The 16,786-nt window shown below is 45.1% G+C and overlaps 1 protein-coding gene across 2 annotated transcripts in view; it reads left to right on the forward strand.

Annotated features, from left to right (window-relative positions):
* ADCK5 (aarF domain containing kinase 5) overlaps positions 1 to 16,786 on the forward strand; it is a 276,003-nt gene that overhangs the window by 229,034 nt on the left and 30,183 nt on the right. Inside the window, exons 8-11 of one of the 2 annotated variants that reach the window (XM_078686440.1) lie at positions 1,755 to 1,886; positions 6,207 to 6,290; positions 12,411 to 12,492; positions 13,609 to 13,687. In XM_078686440.1, coding sequence (XP_078542566.1) covers positions 1,755 to 1,886; positions 6,207 to 6,290; positions 12,411 to 12,492; positions 13,609 to 13,687 — 377 coding nt within the window. The remainder of the gene's footprint in view (positions 1 to 1,754; positions 1,887 to 6,206; positions 6,291 to 12,410; positions 12,493 to 13,608; positions 13,688 to 16,786) is intronic. The other variant, XM_078686441.1, reaches the window with a different exon arrangement.

The following is a 16,786-nucleotide window of genomic DNA, read 5'->3' on the forward strand; positions in this document are numbered from 1 at the left end:
AGTAAATTGTGCCCTGGAGATCTACAATATGAAAGTCTTAAGTGCCAGCCTTTATGGTTCAGAGTTATGGGGCTTTAGTGACCTGGCAAACCTGACGACCGCAGAGAATAAGTTTCTTCGCGGGCTGGTAGGGGTACCACAAAGTACGCCAACCATCCCTCTAAAACTAGATCTTGGTCGGAAAAATATTGCAGATATAGCGAGGTTGCGTCCATTACTGTATTGGAGACGTTTAATGGTGACTCCAGAGCTAGCACACTATGCTCTAGCATTCTCTGACATTGTATCACTTGACTGTTTTCATAAAATTTCCTGGTTGAAAGATCTAAGGGGGGTATTGCAACAACTAAACCTAGATCATTTATGGTGTAATGCTGATGTCTCTAGATTCCCCCCAAAGGCAAGACTGAAACAAATGTACTGGGAGATGGTGAACCTAAGAACTTTTTCTAACGGATCTATTACTTCACTGACGAGGCGCTTCCTGGACTTAAAACTGGCTCCCTCGTATGAAGCGTATTGGGATTTGATTGAGAAGCCCTACGACAGGAAGCTGTACTTCCAATTCAGAGTTGGAACTCTCCCAGTAAACGTGTTCAAAAAGAAATGGTCTATAGCCTGGGATGAACATTGCTACCATTGCAAGGACAAAGTTGAGCACGTCCCCCACGTATTGTTTTGCTGTCCCTTATATTCGAAGCCGCGCCACAAATGGATTAGACCTGTTTGCCTTAATCTGGGGACTCGAAATCAAGCTACAGCACTTAGAATTCTGGAAACCGACTGTTCCCCACAGTATGCAATTGCTGTTGCAAAGTTCTTAGCCTGGGCCTGGGTGATTCGAACACGCACCCTACTAGGAAAAACGACATGAGGTATCCTGGTTATTATGTTTATATTGCCTTGACTGGAGAGTACGAGTCAGGGTGGTTCTTAAAAATTTTATTAATAGTAAATGCATTCGACGGATGTTTTTTGTTTAATACTTATTTTACAAATTCTGTGTATTAGACTTAGTATTTATTGTATAGTGTTAGGTGGAAATGCTTTTATGACTGAAGTCGAATAAAGCTTTAAAATTGAATTGTAAATGTTGAAGAACAAGTATGATAGTGTGCGCCAATGTGATTACAAGTATTTTTAAAATGACACGTTTTGATACCTACATTTGTAAATACTTTGGTCCAAGTACTCCTAAATGTAATCACTCCATGTGTCGCATTCATTTTTTGTGGTGAGGCGCATTGGATTGAACACATTTTTGTTGCTTATTTTGTCTGGGGTTTTTTCTTCCTTTTAATGATACATTTTTATGGTCAACACGTTTTGGCCCTTAGTAATTGCTTGTTGGAACCTGGCTGATGAGGAAGTATCTGTAGCTTTCTTCTGAAACTGCATCTAAGGAATGAACAGTGATTGGACTCATTATTTGGGGATTAGTTACTTGCATCATTTCTGCTGTCATTTTCATTGAGTGTACAGTCATTGTTTGTGAACATCAAGCCGGTCTTCCTTTAGAGTATTTTGTTGATAGAACAAAGGACGCTTTAAATTGTGCTTTTGTTGTGGTCATGCACCTTCAGGAGCCTTCTGCACGTTGCTAGTCTTGGTTTGAGGCGAGGGAACTCTTCAGCCTTGGGATTTCGAAACCACCCAAAGACTCTGCTGGTTGGATTGTGTCTTTTTACCCAATGTCTTGGGGAACTGGAACTTGGTGACTCGTTGTCTCATGATGTCTCGCTGTCTCTCCGTAGGACCTAAAGGGCACGCTGGCGCAAGAACTGGACTTTGAGAACGAAGGTCATAACTCCGAGCGGTGTGCCAAGGACCTGAAGGGCTTCCAGTACATCCTTATACCCAAGGTTTATTGGAAGAAAACCAGCAAGGTATGAAGTGCGCAGAACAGTGCTCTCAGCGAGCCATGGTACTGAGGGGGAGATTCTAGAGGGAAAAGGGCACCTGGGGAGGCCAGGATACAAGGCTGAGGTATAACTTCTCAAAGGCCCTTAGTGATGACAATTAGAGGGGGACTCTCCAGTGAGGTGGAGACACTCATAAGAGGAGTGCATTCGGGGAGCCAGAGATACTGATGGTGAGGGGAAGACTTGCAAAGTCTGGGCGTGTGTTATGATCACTGAGGTGTGGGTGCATCCTGGTGTAAGAGGATTTACCAGCAGTGATGTTACAGTACAGCCTTTAAGGAGGGTGGTGTAATCATTGAGAGTAGTGAAGATTTAGTGAAGGACATGACTCACAAGTACAGTTCTGTCAGAGAGTTGAGGCTGCTGGCTGTTGGTGATTAACTGGCTCAGATCTGGAAACTTACAAGCACTTTTTATGCCTTTGCTCAGCAGCAGAGGGGCATTCTAAGTCCTATTGCAGAGTATTTTAGTGTTTGTGGGTTGAGAAGGCTGAGGGATGCATTATGTTTGGTATTGTTAGGCGAGATTAATGTGTAAGTACAGTGAGTTTTATATTATTGTTTTTAAATTGTTATTAAATACCAAATGGACTGGTGATTTAACATTTTTTCTGTTTTTTGAGTATTGACCATTGACTACCAAATGTGATTTTATATTTTTATGTTGTACTTTTGATTCGATTGCAACATAATGGCTTCTTTACACAAAAAACGTTCACAAGCGTAGAGCCAGGCTTAATAACTTTTCTGTGAAATCAGCAAGAGGAGAGTGAATCGAGTTCGCACTTCCATTTTTTTTTTTTACTTTTTATTCCTTTTCTTGTTAATCATACATGTTACAAACATACGACAAAAACATGCAGTACAGCATCCCACAGCGTTAAAGTACATCTTTGTAATTTGATCCTGTTCCAAACTATACATTCGTATAATAACTGAGACCCCCCAGTCTTTATGTTGTCTTGGGGCACTAGACCTCCTCTGACTCCGATTCACTGTCTTCTTGGTCTGATAGAGGATCATAAAGCTCACCCCTGTACTTATTCCACGCCCCCCACAAAGCATTCCATTTCTTAGGGCAATCCCTGTTACGATATATCACTCTCTCATCATGGCTGCATCCATGTCTCTGCTCCATGCCACCATGGTTGGTACCTCCGTCCCCCCCTATCTCTGTGCTATGTTTCTTCTGGCAATCATCATGCCCAGTGTAACCCAGCATTGCCCAATGCGCGTGAGGTCGTTAGGCTCCCAGATATTTAATAAGCCGCGCTTAGGTTCCGGTAGTAGTGAGACCCCCTCTACCTGTGAAATGATCCGCATCCCTTTAGCCCAGTATTGCGCTATCCTGGGGCAGTCCCATAAGATATGGTAAAAGCTACCCTCTTCTCCACAACCCCTCAGGCAATAGGGATGCTCCACCCTCCCTATCTTATGCAGGGTGTGTCTAGTGTAATAGGAGCGATGTAGTATGCGTGATTGCACCAGCCTAAGTCTCGAGGGTATACCCACCTCCATCGGGGATTCTAGCGCCTCCTGCCACTCTGTGTCATTCATGTCACCCAGATCATGGGTCCATTTATCCCTTAGGGGTCCCATTGGGTCAGGTAGGTTATTTATGAGTTTGCGATAGGTGAGAGATGTCGCCCTCTTCTGCATGTAGTCCGTTAAGAGTCTGTCTTCCAACTGGGACCCTTCCGGGACCTTCGAACCTGCCGGTAGCACTGCCATTAGGGCATGCCGTATTTGTGTGTACCTGAATCGTTCCGAGGGGGCCATCCCATATGTTTGTCGTAGCTGCTCGAAGAAGATCACCTCCCCCTTACTCCACAGGTCGCCTACAGTCGATATCCCAATGGCATCCCACTGGTCGAAACCCTTGCTTTGTCTGAGTTTACCCAGTCGTTTCGTATCCCATAATGGTGTGAGTTGGGTTATAACGCCTCGCCATCCTTGTCTCGCCTGAGCCGCATGCCACAGACCAAGGGTATGCTGCAGCGGTCCAAACCACGTCCCCACCAATTTTCTTTCATGAAGTGGAGCCAACATATCCTCCATGCCCAATTGTGCTCTATCTGCCTGCAGTGCCGGGTCTGAAAGTGGAAAGTGGATCCACTGGTTAATCACCTTCAAATGCGCTGCCCAATAATACATTTGTACATCAGGGAGTGCTACTCCGCCATCATACCAGCTGCGCACCAGTTTTGTCTGTGCAATACGAGCCGGTTTATTGTTACATAGTAATTTAGATACCTGCGCTGCAATCGCCCTGAAATAGGAGGGTGTTACTGTATATGGTGTGTTTTCGAGAATATATAAAAAGCGAGGCAGAGCCATCATTTTAAAAAGCGTCGCCTTCCCCAATCAAGTTATCGGCAGCGTCTCCCAATGACGTACATCTCGTTTGAGACGGTCGAGTGGCGGCTGAAGATTCTTGTCGTAAAAGATTCCCGGGTCTGTTGTGATGTGTACCCCTAGGTATTTGAACGAGTGTACCGTCACTTGCAGCGGGCATCTAGCAGGTGGTGGGCCGCGGTGGTGGGCCGCGCAGCACGTAAATGGTAGACTTTGACCAATTAATAGTGTATCCTTATGCCCGACCATATGCTGTACAAACATCTAGAAGGGTGTTGATGGAGCGCGCGGGGGAGGACAGATATAGCAGGATGTCATCAGCATAAAGTGAGATGCGGTCTTCCCAAGTGTCCGTCCACTTGAGACCTTTTATCGTTGGTTCCCACCTTACCCATGCCGCAAGCGGCTCCAGTACCAGGGCGAATAGTAGTGGCGAGAGAGGGCAGCCTTGGCGCGTACCTCTTTCCAGAGGAAAGTCCACCGACATGTGGCCGTTCGCGGCCACGTGTGCCATAGGTTTGGTATATAGCAACCGGACCCAAGAGCAAAACTTCGGACCAAATCCCAAGTGGCGCAATGTTGCGAATAAAAAGGGCTAGTGCACCATATCGAATGCCATATGTGCATCCAAAGACAGCACCACCGCCGGCTCCTGTAAGTATGCTGAGCGTGCTAGCACTCCATGCAGCCTTCTAAGATTCATCGCTGTACTCCTGCCCGACATAAAGCCGGACTGGTCGGGATATATGAGGTTTGTCAGATGTGGTGTCAATCGGAGCGCTAGCATTTTTGCGAGTATTTTAGCTTCAGCGTTAATAAGAGAGATATGCCTATACGAGGCACAGATGTCTGCCGGTTTTCCGGGCTTTAAGATAGTCACTATGGTGGCCGTGCGTTGGTCCAGTGGCAGTTCCCCTGCCTGAAAACTGTCTGTGAACATGTTTAGCAAATGGGGAGCAATGGTATCTGTCATTTTTTTATACAACTCAATCGGCACACCGTTTGGCCCCACCGCTTTGCCCGGTTGAAGTGCCCGGATGGCTACCTGTATTTCTTCTACAGTCGGTTCAGTCTCCAGCGTCTGCGCTTCTTTTGGAGACAGCTTGGGCATGGCAAGGTCTTTTATATAAGTCATCGCCTCATCTTCTGAAATGTCAGAGTTAGAGGCATATACTGCCTGGAAGTGCCGCGCCAGTGTTTGCACTATTATGCGTGGGTCCGTCGATGGACTGTCCTTCCCGGTGTCTAGCTGTGCTATCCACCTGTCGTCCTTTTCCCGTTTATCTAGCCATGCCAACAGTTTTCCTGCCTTGTCACCAATTTCGTATATTTTGTGTCGCGTGGACGTTAATTGCTGTCTGGTTAGTTCTGTCAGGTGGTCTTTATGACGTTGCTGGGCAAGATATAAAGTATGGGCCGAGTCGTGGGTTGGGTCCTGATTGTGCTGTGCGTCCGCTATGGTCAATTCAGACTCTAGAGTTCACAATTCCAATTGCCCCTCCCGCTTGTGTGCAGCTATCGACGCTAGAGCTTGTCCTCTGATTACTGTTTTAAAGGCTTCCCACCAAACAGTGGGGGAGGCAACTGATCCTTCATTTTCTTGAAAGTAATTTTTCGTCCCTTTCTGGATTTCCTTCCTAATCTTGCGTATTTGGAGGTAGCCGGGGCGTATTGGGTAGATCCGCCTCCACTGCTGTTAGTGAGTGGTGTAGGTGAGTATTAATGGGGAATGATCTGACGCACTTCCATTTTTAATGAGAAACCAGAACAGGTAATCTTGGCTTTGTGAACCAAGTTGGGAGTGACTTCATCTCCCCATCATGGTCTTGAACTGTTGCTAAGACACCATGCCGCTTTCAACCAATCACCTCACTACATTAATAAAATACTTTAACTCCTTCAACCTTTCTCTTCTGTTTACTTCTCACAGAGGGTGCTCACTGCGGACTACTACGAAGGTTGCAAAGCCAACAGCGTGGAGGGAATCCGAGCCCAGGGACTCAGCCTTGGAGATGTAAGTGGACAGTATTCTATTCTTTCTGAACCTTTGTCTGAGGAGGGCCCTCTGGCAGACTTGTAGTTTGAGGATCATATTATTAGGACCTTAATTTTTGTAGTACACTGGTGGTACTGGCTGCACCCTGTAAAAGTTAAATAACAGATGTTTACATTGACCCCCCAATGGCATAGAATGGCAACAGGTTTGCATTGCAAAACGCTTCTAGATTTATATGTTGTCTAGGTTTCCCTCTATTTGGCAGTGGAATAAGAACAGTGTCAAGTCAAGTCAAAATGTATGTTTATTCTGACCATAGTCTTTAAACAATGCAATGAACATAACACAGAATGGAGTATGCACAGTAAATTCATAGCCTTTTTTTAAAAAGTTAATCCGTTAAAAAAAATCCTACACACCATTATCAAGAGTACAAAATACCAATAAAATTTACCTTTACCTTAAAACCTATATTTACATATAAAAAGCCTATTCATTTTCTTACCACTACAAGTAATTTCATTCAACTAAAATTTCATACAGTACTACAGGTTATTTCTGAACAGTGTCTGTTTTGCAAAATCATTAAATTGTGCATTGCAGCCGTCGGAATTAATGTAGTTATGCTTTTTAAATTAGTTTCACGCCAACAATCCCCCACACTTTAGAAACCATCATCAAATATTGAAAACTCAAAGTAAAAAATGCAGTTTCAGGTTTTTTTTACAAGGCAGTTGAGATCACGGCTAGGTTGCAGCTAAATTCCTGAATCTGGTCAGAGTGACCCAGTTGTGTAGTCAAAGTGGAACAATCAAAATGGTGAGGGCGTATAGTCTGCCCGGAGTCCCAAAAAATATGATTTTGGATAATGATGAAGTGATACCCAGGATCTCACACTGGATACACATAGTGAAGTTCCCGGGTAATTCTAACTCCCCAAAGGCTGATTTAGAAGAAATCATGGAGCCACATGGAAGCCATCAGCCTTAAGAAATAGGCCTTCAAGAGCATCTGCCTTGAGCCTCCACTGCTTTGGAAAAGTTAATAAAACTAGAAACCAAGTTTGAGTCAGAAAGATATCAGACTTCGCTTTGAAAGGCTGAAGTTGAGTAAAAAAAGAGAAAAACTATTTTAACTCTGAAAACTCGTCCGTGGCCTACATGGTCCAATTGAAACAAAAGCAAAGAAGGGTGTAGATGCTAGAATGGTTGGAATATGGAATTTACCAAAGAAAACTACATTAGCTTTGGTTAAATAATACCAACATACTGAAAGGATGATAAAATGCTATTTCCCAGAGATTGACTTTAGAGCAATAGTTGTTGATTTTGATCCTCCCACCTTCATATGAAGCCTACTCTTTGGCTTTGGGGTCTCCCTTATAGCACACAGGCTCACAAGTAAGGCATTGTAAATAAAGCAGAATGTCTCATGAGACGCCTAAAGAAGGTAGAGCGTTTCACTCAAACCCACTGGAACTGCACTGGTGCCTCCTCCAAGCTCGACCGTCTTCGATATAAGCTGCACCACAAGTAAATCCACAATAACATGCACCCCTCCCTACCTGACAGATAAAGATCTGCCTCAGCTGGTGAGCACCAAGCCAGAAGCCAGGGCATCACCAGATTGTGAGAAAACGTGCAATAAAAAACCAGAAGACCGCCTTTCTCCATCTGTGCAACAGGATCTAGAACTAGAGCAACCCCCTCGCCATCAACATTGTTTTGTATTGTGGCATTCGTATGGTGTTTTCCCATTTCTTGTCAAGGCTCCAAAGCACTCTCCAAATGGTGGAGAAGGTGGTTACCCATTATTCCACTGCAAGGATAATGGAAATGTATTAGTTGTTGTGTTATCTGTTAGTGTGTTCAGTTCGGTGTTCTCCAGACGTGGCCCGGAGCATGTAGCAGCATCTTAGGCATGAAGAGGAAAGAGGGGCAAATGTGAGGGAAAGCTTCACATGGAGCATTTGTAAACCAGTATACCTTGTCAAATTTTTGGTAGCATCCATATCTTTAGTATTGCTGTGAGATGCTTTTTGAATACTTGTGCTCTTAGGGAGTGAGTTCCAAAGCCTGCATCTCTGGAACAGCGAGAGAGAGAAAGAGCTTCCTATTCATGGGGGTTTGGGCCGGAGTCCGACCAGACATGACTAGGGCCTGAACCTATGAAGACACGGTTAATCTCCAGTAAAAAGCGAATATGAGTTTACCTTAGAACAATAGAAGCCCGTTATGTTCAACCACCTGTGTTCTCTTTAGTACCTACCACAGTGTTGGCCTAGTATAACCTCCTGTGTGGTTTGGCTGTAGGTGCCATGTGATTAGCTGGAGAAGATTAGGGAAGAGAAGCTGATTCATAGGGCAGAGCTTCTGACCATGATCCCTTTCCAGGCCCTAATAATTCAAACAGGGAAAGTGCTACCCTCAGAGAGCCTTGACCTTACGCCCTTCACCTGGACGTCCAAGGAGGAGTGGATAAAATTGGGAAGTGATGGCTATTTCTGAGGTCTGGTTTTGACAACCTACATCAAATGTCGGGCCAAGCCTTTGCTTTGAGCAAGCAGTGAGTTGGAATGGCTGGAAGCGGTGGGGCCTTGCTTGCTACCAATGCATGGATGATGGGGAGGGAAACCGGATGTAATGTGCCCCTATACTCTTTACTCACAACAGACACAGGGAGAAATACCTCATCAAATGGATGCTCATTGTGCCACTCAATCCCCAGTCAGGTAGTAATTAGGAATTCCACGCAGTCCTAATGGTGATACCCCTGCAAAATTGAAGAAAACAAACTTCACTCTTCCTTTAAAATGCTGATAACAAGAAGCTTTACATTTTTAGTAAAACAATGTGCGTGGACCTTCCCTGGTTCATTTACTTGCAGTTGATGGATATCACTTGTTGAGTACTTCTGTTCCTTTCACTTGTAGAACACTCTCTGCAGTCACTGTAGATTGGGAGTGCCTGATAACTGTGGTTGAGGGCTGCGAATTTATCAGAATTATCCAAACCCACCTACAAATCAGAAAGGATCCGATAACCCACCTCTTCAGAAAACACTACCTGTTCATGTGATGGCTTTCATCATCCTCAGATAACCTCCCTCATGAACAATTATAAGTTGGGATTCCTGCCTTCGTACATGGCCATTTGCCCTTTAGCTATATTTGCGCTCTACAAATACCTGTGCAACCAATCAATAGCTACTTGTATACCGCAGCTCATCATCACCTGTGAGGGTATCCAGGCACTGGATTGGCTCAGTCAAAAAAGCCTGCTCTTGAGTCTCTTCCTGAAGTCCGCTCGAGAGGTTGATGTACGGAGGTGGATGGGGAGGCCGTTCCAGGACTTGGCGGCGAGGTAGGAGAAGGAACGGCCTCCTCTGTGGCTTCAGTGGATGCACTGTGTCTGTGAGGTTAGCGGATCAAAGGATTCTGGATGGTTGGTGGAAAGTCAGTCCGTGGTTGATGTATGCTGGCCGTAGGTCGTGGAGGACTTTGAAGGCGCGAGTCAATATCTTGAATTGGCAACTTTTCTGGACGGGGAGCCAGTGAGCTTCATGAGATGTAGGAAGATGTGGGTCCATTTGGGCAGGTTGAGGATGAGTCTTGCTGCTGAGTTCTGTATTGCCTGTAGTCTCTTCATGAGTTTGATGGTGGGTCCTGTGTACAGTGCGTTGCCGTAGTCCAGATGGCTGGTGACAAGGGCTTAAGTGACGGATTTCCTCGTGCTGATGGGGAGCAATTTGAGGATTCTTCGGAGCAAGCAGTGTGTGTTGGAGCAGGCAGAGGAGACTGCATTGATCTGCTGCTTCATGGTGACCTTGCTATCCGGGATGTTGCAGAGATTGTGGGCATGGTCTGTCAATGTGGGCATGGGTCTGAGTTCGGTGGGCCACCAGGTGTCGTTCCAAGGGGAAGTGTGTTGCCAAAGATCAGTATTTCGGTCTTGTCAGTGTTGAGCTTTAGGCAGTTGATCTTCATCCAGTCGGCGACGTTCTTCATGCATTTGTGGAAATTGGCCTTTCTGGTGTTGGGGTCTGCAGAGAGCTAGAGGATGAGCTGTGTGTCGTCGGTATAGGATATAATGTTGAGGTTGTGGGTTCTGACGAGGTCGGCTAGGGGTGTTGTGTAGGTGTTGAAGAGGGTGGGGTGAGGAATGAGCCTTGAGGGATGCTGCAGATGGTGCTCTAGAGTTCGGAGGCAAAGGGTGGTAGACAAGTTCTCAGTGTTCCATCTGAGGGTGTTTCTCTGGATTCTGATGTGGTGTAGTCTCTAGATGAGTGTGTGGTGGGAAACGGTGTCGAACTCTGCAGAGCAGTCAAGAAGGATCATGGCTGCTGACTCACCTCTGTCGTGAAGGATGCAGATGTCATCCGTGGCGGCGATCAGGGCAGTCTCAGTGCTTTGCTTGGCGTGGAAACCAGATTGGGAGGCGTTGAGCCAGTTGTTTTTGTCCAGGGGGGTTCGGGCAGCTGCTGGTTGATGGCCTACTCAAGGACTTTGGTGGGGTAACGGTAGCAGCAAGATGGGGCTGTAGTTCTAGAATTCGCTGGGGTCTGTGGAGGGTTTCTTGACTATAGAGAGTTACCAGGCATCAGGGAAAGTTGCTGTGGCGATGGATGTGTTGGGGATGGTGGTGAGTTGGATGCAGATGTCTTTGCCTCCAAGTTGAAGAGGTGGTGGGGGCAAGTCTCAGAGGGGGCCCCTGAGTGGATGGGCTTCATGATGGCTGCAGTGTTCGGAGCAGTGAGCTGTTGCCATATTGTGAGAGGCTGAGCAGGGGAGGCTTGCATCGTGTGAGGAGGATGTGGCGGTCCATGGGTTGTGGCTCAAAGTTCTTGTAGATGGTGGATATCTTGTTGTGATAGTGGTCCATTAGAGCGTTGCATAGTTCCTGTGAGGGAGGGATGGTGTTCTCGGTGGACATAGGGTAGTAGCCCTATGACCATGTTGAAGAGTTTCTTGGATACCCATACATTTATATAAACATATGATTGGTCAAAGGGCTATAGAGGTGAGCATTGCTTCAAAGATGTTGTGCCATCTGTACTTTTAACACTGGTATTGTAAGAGGAAGGAACAACATCTAATTCAGATCAAGTGAGGGGAATGATTGAGCACTTGTAGGGAGTGCTCACAAAAGAGGAAGTGAAATATAAATCTGCACAGCGTGGGCTTTCCACCCCCAGTCCCGGTTAGACCAGTAATCTCAGGAAATTATGTATTGTGCTCCAGGCTAGGTAAATGTATAGGCTGTCACTCACAAAACTTCATGAAGGACTTTCCAAGCTACATTTGTGACACTAAAGATATGTTACTAAAACTACAGGGCATTCTGTGGCAAACAGATTATGCTGCAGTTATTGTTGCAGTGGTGAGCCTCTGTATTAACTTCAGAGGAGGAGCTCGTTTCTATATGCAGAGTAAAAATACAGGTTGAAGCTTTAAATCAAACCAGTAAAATTGCAATTAAAACATGCCTGCTTTTCCACACACTAGATAATCAGTGAGAAACAGGGCAGGACTCTTGTGTTACTACATGCATAATGTTCCTTTGATGTGATGTCACTGCTTCTGTAGACGAAAAGGCGTTCTGTTGCTTCTTATCATGTCTCCTCCTTTGGCGTCACTACTTGTGATGTCATTTTTTGTGATGTCACATCTTGGTATTTTTCTTCATTTGACATCACTCCATAGGAGAAGAGGTACCAGCTTGCTTTTTAAGCCCTCTCTTCAGTCCTCCACCACCCAGGATGATATTGTCCCTGTGATCTTCTCTGCAATGTCTGTGTGTTTTCCACTCTATGGTTTTCACCCCTAGAAGGTTTATTTACCCGTTAAATATCTCTTCTCTTGCTCACCCCTCTTTTAGATTGTCTGTTCTCTTTCTCGTACTGTGGTCTCGTCCTCTGAAATGTATCTTTGTTTTCCACCATTGGAATTTCTCCTCTGTTACTTCCTGTGTGGTCTCTCTTGCTACCCTTGGCTTTCTATTGCGCTCCTTGTAGTTTCCTCTATCAGAATGTCCCCTCTTTTGCTCTCTGCATGGTTTTGCCCTCTGATGTCTCTTCTTTTGCAGTTCTTGTATCAGATGTCTCTTACTCTCTGCTGGAAGTATGTCTCTTCTCTTGCAGACGGCGGAGAAGCTGATCCGAGTGTTTGCTGAGCAGATCTTTTACACAGGCTTCATCCATGCTGATCCGCACCCTGGGAATGGTAAGAGCTCATCTGCGGGTAGGGGTACCGATAGAAGCTGCTGGGCTGCAACGCCCTGGTATTGCTGGCTGGTGGCCAGTGCTAGCTCGACGCAATTGCTGGTTTGTAGTACATCCAAGCTCTGGATTTCTTATTGTGTTCAGTCTTTTAGCAAGGAGTCATTCTATAATCATTCTTCACCCAACAAAACATATTCCATCTACTTTAATTTTGATTCTTGCAAAACATTGGGAAAACTGAGGAACACCAGGGCTCAGGGGACAAGGGACAAGGGACTATCACGACTGGAGCACCGTGTAAATCTTGTTCCTCAGGACTTGGAGCAGGAGGCTAGTAGTGTTGGGTTCAGAGATGAAAGGATGACCAGATCTAGAGCACATGGACTCATGGAGCCTGATTCTAGGCTGGTGTATATGGAACCTGATTCTATCTAGAACTTGAGCACAGCGTAACTGGTGTGCTCCAGGACAAAGTGATCTCTACGTCTGGGATATCCCATGATGCTAGCAGATCCAGTGAATGGGTCCGCACACCAGGTGACTCAGTCCAGGTTTTAATAGATGACGATTCAAATTCTTGCTGTGGTTTTCACACACTTACCTATACAATCTGGTGCAACCTACTGTCTTGTGAGTTAGGTTATTACTCTGTGTAGTACTCTCAAGCAATAATAATCTTGGAACTCAGCCTCTGCACAAGTATTTTTTCCTAGGCCATAGAAAGATGATGTGCACTTTCAAGAAAGGACTCCTCACCATCGACGTGGCGAGAGTCCCTTTATAATACCTTGATATTGCAGGCTGGCCTCCTCATAGAATTGGAATACATAGGATATGGATGCATGTAAAAGCTTTTAAACTAAAGTTTCCCTTTACATGGAAAATGTTTTATAAGTCATAAAAAACTAGGCAGGCAGTTTCCGATCAATAGATATGTAGAAGACCCGTTGTGAAAGGGGAGTTTGCAGTGGGGTGCTAGGTTCATGGTTGTAGTTTCCAGGGTGTTGGTAGCTTAGTGCTGGTGATGCTACTTTACTTTGGTTAACTTCAGATGTCCTCATACTGTAGGATTAACTGTTTGTTCCATCTTATTGAATATTTCTGCTTTTGTTTTCAGTGCTAGTGAAGAAGGGACCAGACGGGAAGGCCCAGTTGATCCTGCTGGACCACGGACTCTACGAGTTCCTTAGTGAGAAGTAAGAGTGCTGCTCTCAGTTTGATGGTTTCAGGCCCTGATTCTGTGTCTCCATAAAGTATTCTGTGTGTATTGTAGGCTGCTTAAACCTCATCCCTGGTGCAGCAGTAGCTCTTATATCTTGGTTGCCCTTTTCATTTCTAGCCACACACATTGCCAGCATTTACCATTAGGACAGAGCATTGTGTGGGGACACTTCACAAGATCTCCCTTTCAATAGCTTGGCAGGAAACCTCAACATCAGGATAGATGAACTCCTCATGCACCATCTTGCTGATCATGAGGTGGGACAGGGCATCTTAACCCAGTGGGGGGTCTCCTGGTCAAAATCTCGTTCAACTCTGTCTGCGAGACGCCATAGGCCTTTGCTGGGTTACTCAGAATTCCAAACACAACATCCTATTATTGAAATTTTAGTGGTTCAGGCCTGCAAAAGTACAGTACAGTCAAGTATAGTTAACCTGAGCGTCTTTCCTTCATCCTCCCTAGACAGGGTATATAAGTGGATAAACTTGGAGTCCCTCTGTAGAATTTTTTGCTACATCAGAAACCACTGAGTATCAATGGTCCGCACTCTGGAGTTTCCTACACAAGGGTCATTAAATGCTATCTGTCTTCAGTCTCATGTATCCTGTTAGAAATGGGATTGCTGCTTGGCTGAGGCTTGCGCCAAAGTCAGGCAGAAACTACCACTCTAGTTAGGACAAGGAAGTTACACTTCAAAGGTAACCCCTGCTCACCCCCTTAGCAACGTGACACGAGCAGCAAGGCCGATCCCAGAGGCAATGTAAGTTAAGTATTTGCGCACGCACCCACCAACAACAACAACATCCCAGGCCCCCCACGAAAGGAACTCCACACAAGGTTATATATAAAAATAGCCTTTGTATTACCAAACACATTAGATAGTAAACACACACTTTACAATGTGCCAGAGGCACGGGCAGAATTACCAGGGGAATATATACATGGGACAGGGCCACATGGACCACTGTCAGGAATAAGCACTTTTAGAACTAGCACTTGGAACATAGAACCCTTGTAGCACCAAATAACAAATGTAGCAACCAACCAGTAACCACTGGTAAAAGGCAAGTACCACCTACGCAACCTTGACCACCTTAGGAAAATATCACGCAGGGAACCATGAACTCACTAGTAGAACCTATACTAGGAAAAACAACCTCCTAAGTATGAAAACACATTCAGAGGTATAGGCAAGCAGCTTGGCACATGATGCATAGAAACACATTCAGAGGTATAGGCAAGAAGCTTGGCACATGATGCATAAAAACACATTCAGCGGTGTAGGTAAGGCACATGATGCATGAAAACACATTCAGAGGTGTAGGTAAGACACATGATGCATGAAGACACATTCAGAGGTGTAGGTAAGACACATTTGCGCAAAATATCACATAGGGCATGAACACGTACCCCACGCAAGGGCACAACACCTGAACTGTCCCCCAGGCCAACTGGCCTCTCAGGGGCTGAAACGCCCTGTGTCCAGCAAAGTCAGGGCAGGCTGCGCAGGCAGCCAAAGGGAAGGAGCGAAAAGGGCCTAAATGTAGCAGCTGCCCACTAAGTGCTGGGTAGCTGTAGAACCTGAGCCTGGCACCAGCTTGCCTCCTGGCTCTCTGCTGGGGCTCTAGAAACAACCAATGGGGCCAAAAACCACGTGTGAGCCTTGCAGGCTCTGTGACCAAAACAACTGTGCCCCCGGGAGCCTCGTGGGCTCTGAACAATGCTGCCACCACTGGGGGAGCTGCCCGCTGCCAGCTGGGGCCGCTCTACCACCAGAAATGCCCGGGATCATGGGAGCCTCGTGGGCTCTGAAATACAAATATGCCCCCGTGAAGGTGGAGCCTTTTGGGCTGTAAATACAACAAGCATTTACAATGCAATAGGTCTCGCATTAGGAAAGTTGGAGCTATTGGTACTGTAAATGACATTTTTTTTATTTATGGGTTAGTTTTGAAAATCGCGAAATTAATAGCTTTGTCATTTACAATGCCAATACTTTTAACTTTTGCAAATGTGACACCTATAGCATTTGTAATGCAATATGTGTTGCATTTACGTGACTTAGATGTATTGATATTACAAATAACAATTGATTTTATTTTTTTTTAAATAATTAATACTTAAATAAAAGTTATTGTAATTTATAATGGCAATAGCTTAAACTTTTGTAAATAACTTTTGTGAAGATTATGTTCAGTGTATTTTATTGTGACGAAAATCCTAGAACAGAAGTGAAATATTAACATCTTTTTGTGACATTTGTAATAAAGCTTGAAACATTGAGAGAACATATTTCAACCAGTTCTTGAATGGTTGCACAGATTGATGCTGTGGTGGCGCTGAGTTATTTGGGGTTGCGACGAGTGATGCTGTGGCGTTCAGTGATGCTGTGGTAGCGCATAGTGATGTTGTGGTGCCCCTGAGTGATGCTGTGGTGATGTGATAGATAGTGTAATTATGTGGCGTGTAACTATGTGGCACTGAGTGGTATTGTTTGTAGTGTATGTTGCATTGAGTGCATTGTAATTATGTAGTATATAATTATGTGGCACTGAGTGAGATTGTGTGGAGTGTGTGTTGCATTTAGTAGAGTGTAATTAAGTGGTGTGTAATTATGTGGCACTGAGTGGTATTTGGAGTGTATGTTGCGTTGAGAGCAGTGTAATTATGTGGCGTGTAATTATGTGGCACTGAGTGGTATTTGGAGTGTATGTTGCATTGAGTGCAGTGTAATTATGTGGCACTGAGTGGTATTTGGAGTGTAGGTTGCATTGAGGGCAGTGTAATTATGTGGCATGTAATTATGTGGCACTGAGTGGTATTTGGAGTGTATGTTGCATTGAGTGCAGTGTTATTATGTGGCGTGTAGCTATGTGGCACTGAGTGGTATTTGGAGTGAATGTTGCATGGAGTGCAGTGTAATTAGGTGGCATGTAATTATGTGGCACTGAATGGTATTTGGAGTGTAAGTTGCATTGAGTGCAGTGTAATTATGTGGCTTATAATTATGTGGCACTGAGTGGTATTTGGAGTGTATGTTGCGTTGAGTGAAGTGTAAATATGTAGCATATAA

Source organism: Lissotriton helveticus, chromosome 4_1 (assembly GCF_964261635.1).
Source record: "Lissotriton helveticus chromosome 4_1, aLisHel1.1, whole genome shotgun sequence".
Taxonomy (NCBI): Eukaryota; Metazoa; Chordata; class Amphibia; order Caudata; family Salamandridae; genus Lissotriton; species Lissotriton helveticus.